The sequence below is a fragment of the Sinocyclocheilus grahami genome, unplaced genomic scaffold, assembly GCF_001515645.1.
Source record: "Sinocyclocheilus grahami isolate Dianchi unplaced genomic scaffold, SAMN03320097.WGS_v1.1 scaffold234.1, whole genome shotgun sequence".
In the NCBI taxonomy this organism is placed as follows: domain Eukaryota; kingdom Metazoa; phylum Chordata; class Actinopteri; order Cypriniformes; family Cyprinidae; genus Sinocyclocheilus; species Sinocyclocheilus grahami.
In genome coordinates this window covers 595,347-600,069 of record NW_015505413.1, presented here as the reverse complement: position 1 = coordinate 600,069, position 4,723 = coordinate 595,347, and the positions used below count along the sequence as shown (strand labels likewise).

Here is a 4,723-nt window from a genome sequence, read left to right as displayed (position 1 = left end):
AAAAAATTGTTTGTGGAATGATATTTGTGAATTTTTGGGTGATTCTTACAAAGACGGTCAAGAAATGTCCAGGTTATATTTTTCATTTTCATTACAGTTAAGCTAGTTTTGTATTATGCTAATTATGCAGAAATATTTTTTCTTAATGAGATTTCTGGGGGACAGTGTACAAATCCTAATTGTTTTGAAAATAGGTATATGGTTTATTGTTTTTCTTTTCCTATTTTTTGATTTTGTGGTCAAATATGATTTGGACCTGAGACTCTTGATTGTTGTATCATGTCATTTTTTTATTTCTTTATTTTTTGCTGAAAGAATTGCAGTTTCCTGGTTTAGTCTGAAGGGGGGGCTCTTGTTTTTTAGTATTTGTCCTATGATATCAGAAATGCTCACATATCAAAATTTTGCTTCCATAAGAATTACAAAAATATATATATATTTTATAATATATATGATGTTATTGATTTTGTTTTTGTAATTTTTATGATGTAACACATATTCTACAAATAAATAGGCCACCAAATTAAAAATATTTATTGCACAAAACTATTAAAGCCATCATAAGTAAAACTCAAATGCAGACTGGCACAAAACCACTTATGCATCCAAGATTCAAAATGATGTGCATTCAAGTGTTTATAGCTGTTAAGTTATGTTTAAGCCAATACATGGTGAATGTACACACATACTTGGGTGTCGTGGTGGTGATGAGTTTAAAAGATGAAACTGTTTTACTGTACTGCACACTAAAGTGTTGCAATTGAGATTTTGGAGAATTGAGATTTGAAAGCACTGTTGCAAAAAAACTTTCACTAAATGATTAGTTGATTGATGGTCGGCCAGACAACCATCCTGACACGTACCAATTGTGTGTGGAGTAAAATGTTAAAACGGCAGGGATGCAGCTGTCAAGGTGTATTTCTGTGTGTGTGTGTGTGTGTGTGTGCGCGCTAATGAGTGTGTTGATAACCTGAGAACAGTCCAACAGTGAGTCACTGTAACACAGCCTTTATCACTGGAGACTGTTTTGACTCCAATCACTGAGATGTGTGTTTGTGTGTGTGTGCATCTTTGCAGGTCAGCCGAATACTCTACAGCTTTGCGACTGCTTTCCGCCGATCAGCCAATAAAGCGTCACTCACAGCCAAGGCTCCGCCCCTTACGCCAGACAGCGACGTCTTCACCTTCACCGTCAGTCTGGAGATCAAAGAGGATGATGGGAAGGGCACATTTAGGTGAATCACTTTGCTTCTCTCCCTCCATTAAAGTTGATTCAGTTCTCCCGCACATATCTGCGTTTAACCCCAGAGGTCTGGTCTCTAACTGAATAATTCAATTAGGTGTTATTTTCTGCTATCCAGACTTCGGAAGTCATCTGCCCGGTTTTGATGAGGGAAATGATAAAAATAGTTCTGCAGTTCCTCCACCTCTTCGTCTCCTCCTCTTTCTCTTTCTCAGAAGTGTTGACACACGCTTCCTGTCATTTATCATCCCTTACATCTTCGCCTCATTCCTCTGCCCTACACAGGGTTCTGTTAACACAGACCTGCACGGGAAAGATCTCACTTCAAAGGAAGCATATCCTTTGTTGACTTGTTGACTGTAACTGTAAAAAAAAAAAAAAAGCATTGTTCAGTGTAACAAGCATTGGCATACAGAACAACACCACAGCTCCATATTATAATGTTATAATTATTATTAATATTATTATATTGATTAATTAAGTGTATATTGTAATTATAATATTAAAGTTAAGTAAAATTAAGTAAGCGCCCTGTATGCAGTGTGTTTATACCAGCTTTTTAAAGCTGCACAGAAAAGGCTGAAGAGAGAAAAGTATTTAAGGAAAGGGCTAAAGTGCCCAAAATAACTGAATCAGTGTGAGCTTGATGCTCCAGAGAGACTGTGCCTGCTATAAATGGACTGTAAGTCACTTTGGATAAAAACAACAGGAAAAAATGACAAAATTACCTTGAAAGGCTCTTTCGCTCCATTTGGATGCAAGAAATGCGAGTTCATTTTGACAAAGATTTTGTTTTAGTCTTTTGGGGCTTATTTTTAAAAAGGTCTTTTTAGTTGAATCATTATTATCACTCATAAGTACTGTATATATTTCAAATAATAGTAAACATAATCATAAAATATTTTAATGTTAAAATAATGTTTCCACAGAAAATATGAAACAACACTACTGTTTTTTACATTGATAATCAGCAATGTTTCTTGGGCAGCAAATCATCATTTTAGAATGATTTCTGAAGGATCATGTGACACTGAAGACTGGAGTAATGATGCTGAAAATTCAGCTCTGCGTCACAAGAATAAATTACATGTTAGAATATATTTACATAGAAAACAGTTATTTTAAATTGTAATAGTATTTCACAATATTTCTTTTTTTACTGTATTTTTGGTCAAAAAATTGCAGCCTTGGTGAGCAGAAGAGACTTTTCGGAAACGTTTCAAAATCTTACCAACCTCAATCGTTTGATTAGTAGTATATGTGTTATCCATATGTATTTGACCAAAATGTCACAACTTTAAACACCAACAAAACATATGTAGTTAACAGTAAACACTTTCTCTTTGAGTTTTGCCAAGCTTTTACTTTTGATTATTTAATACAAAAAATGTTGGTAACACTTTAGTTTAGGGGCCAATTCTCACTATTAACTAGTTGCTTTATTAGCATGCCTATTTTAAACGTATTGGCTGTTTATTAGTGCTTATTAAGCACATATTCTGCATGACCATATTCTACATCCCTAATCCTACCTAAACCTAACAATTACCTTACTATTAATAAGGTATTAATAAACTATTAATAAGCAGCAAATTAGGAGTTTGAGGCAAAAATCATAGTTAATGGTTTTTAATAGCGAGAATTGGACCTTAAAATAAAGTGTGACCAAAATGTTTTACTAAAGTAATGAGCATCTAATAAGAATCACCATTGAGAATAATGGGAATTCTCAGCTGTAAAATTTGGAGACACATAGGAAAAATAGGCTTAATTGTCATCAAAATAAATAAATCTTTTGATTTTGAGGTGAAATCTGGATATGTGAGATTCACCCAAAACTCCCTTTGTGACCAACAGTGCCGTATCAAAGGACAAGGACAGACAGAGCTTCAAACTGCGGCCAGGCATGGACAAAAAGATTGTGATCTACGTCCAGCAGATGTCCAACAAAGAGCTGGCCATCGAGAGGTACGTGCTTTCCTCAGCGACACAGCTCTCTTCTCATTCAGAAGAGCCTTGCGTCTCCCATTACAACCAATAATTCATTTATTAATGATAAACATGCGCTGAATTATGTATTTTCTGCACTTAAATGTTCCTTTCGGGCCATGAGAACATGTAGGATGGTTTTTCTTTACGGTGACTGATGTTGTGTTGAACTGAGTGCACAGCTGGGCTTTTCTGTTTATGTATGTTTTCTCAGGCTCTGCACCCACAGATGGGTGTGTGGATATGCAGTTTTACAGCTGATATGTGTAGTTCCTGTGTGGTTCTGTTGTAGTGAGGAACATGTTTGTGTTTCAGGTGTTTCGGTCTGCTCTTGAGCCCAGGGAAGAACGTCAAGAACAGTGATATGCACCTGCTTGACCTGGTAGGTGACGGAAGACATACCTGCATCTCAAGTTTTGAATTAACTCCATTGATCTGTCCCTCTCTAGTACCCTTACCTTTACTTCATCAATCAATCACTTTATAAAACAAATTACTTTATAAAATGAATTTCTTTATACTTTATAGTATCCTAGATTTAAATGAAAATCCAATCACAGTGTAGATCAAAATATCAAATATGTGTGGAAATATACAAAATCTTAAAGGAGTAGTGCTCTGTAAAAAAAATATCCTCTTAAATTTACAGTAAAAAAACCGCAGCCGTGGTTGCCAGAGATTCACTGTAAAAAGTACTGTGACAGTGTTTCAAGTACACTACTGTGAAAAAGTTTGGGATCAGTAAGACTTGTAATGTTTTTTAAAGGGGTCATATGACGTTGCTAAAAAGAACATTATTTGGTGTAATGCAATGTGTTTATGCGGTTTAAGGTTCAAAGAACACATTTTCCACATACTGTACATTATTGTTTCTCCTCTATGCCCCGCCTTTCTGAAACACGTCGATTTTTACAAAGCTCATCGGTCTGAAAAGCGAGGTGTGCTCTGATTGGCCAGCTATCCAGTGCGTTGTGATTGGCCGAATTCCTCAAGTGTGTGACGGAAATGTTACACCCCTCACCATACTGTTATGCCATGTCTCGGCACGACTAGATAAAACCCATTATAAACGAGGCATTTGTTGCATCCAGTGGGGACATAATTACGGATTATAATGACTTATACTGTCTTTTTACGCGTTGCATTGCGTCGCGCCGTGTAAACATAAAACCATGTCTGCATTTGTGATTGGAGAAATGACAAACAACAAGCGCTAATCTACACTGCTCAAAACTCGCATTGAATCGTCAGAGGCAAATCCTTTAAATATGAAAAACGTACTTACAGGCTGTGAGTCAGAAGCGCCAGACTGTCCTTGCAAAGTTGGAACTGCCCCACTTTATAGAACACCCATTGTGCACAGACACATTGTAGGCTACTTTGCAGGTTCAGGACACAGTCCTCCATAAAATGTGCTGCACACATCTGAATATTTGGGTAGAAGTGTTCTGGAACAGTGTTGTAAATACAACTTAACCACTGATTTCTAGT

At 36.3% G+C, this 4,723-nt stretch overlaps 1 protein-coding gene across 1 annotated transcript in view; it reads left to right on the top strand.

Annotated features, from left to right (window-relative positions):
• Positions 1-4,723, top strand: part of LOC107597667 (rab GTPase-activating protein 1) — a 116,639-nt gene that overhangs the window by 43,099 nt on the left and 68,817 nt on the right. Inside the window, exons 7-9 of the mRNA XM_016288831.1 lie at positions 1,078-1,235; positions 3,101-3,211; positions 3,548-3,614. Coding sequence (XP_016144317.1) covers positions 1,078-1,235; positions 3,101-3,211; positions 3,548-3,614 — 336 coding nt within the window. The remainder of the gene's footprint in view (positions 1-1,077; positions 1,236-3,100; positions 3,212-3,547; positions 3,615-4,723) is intronic.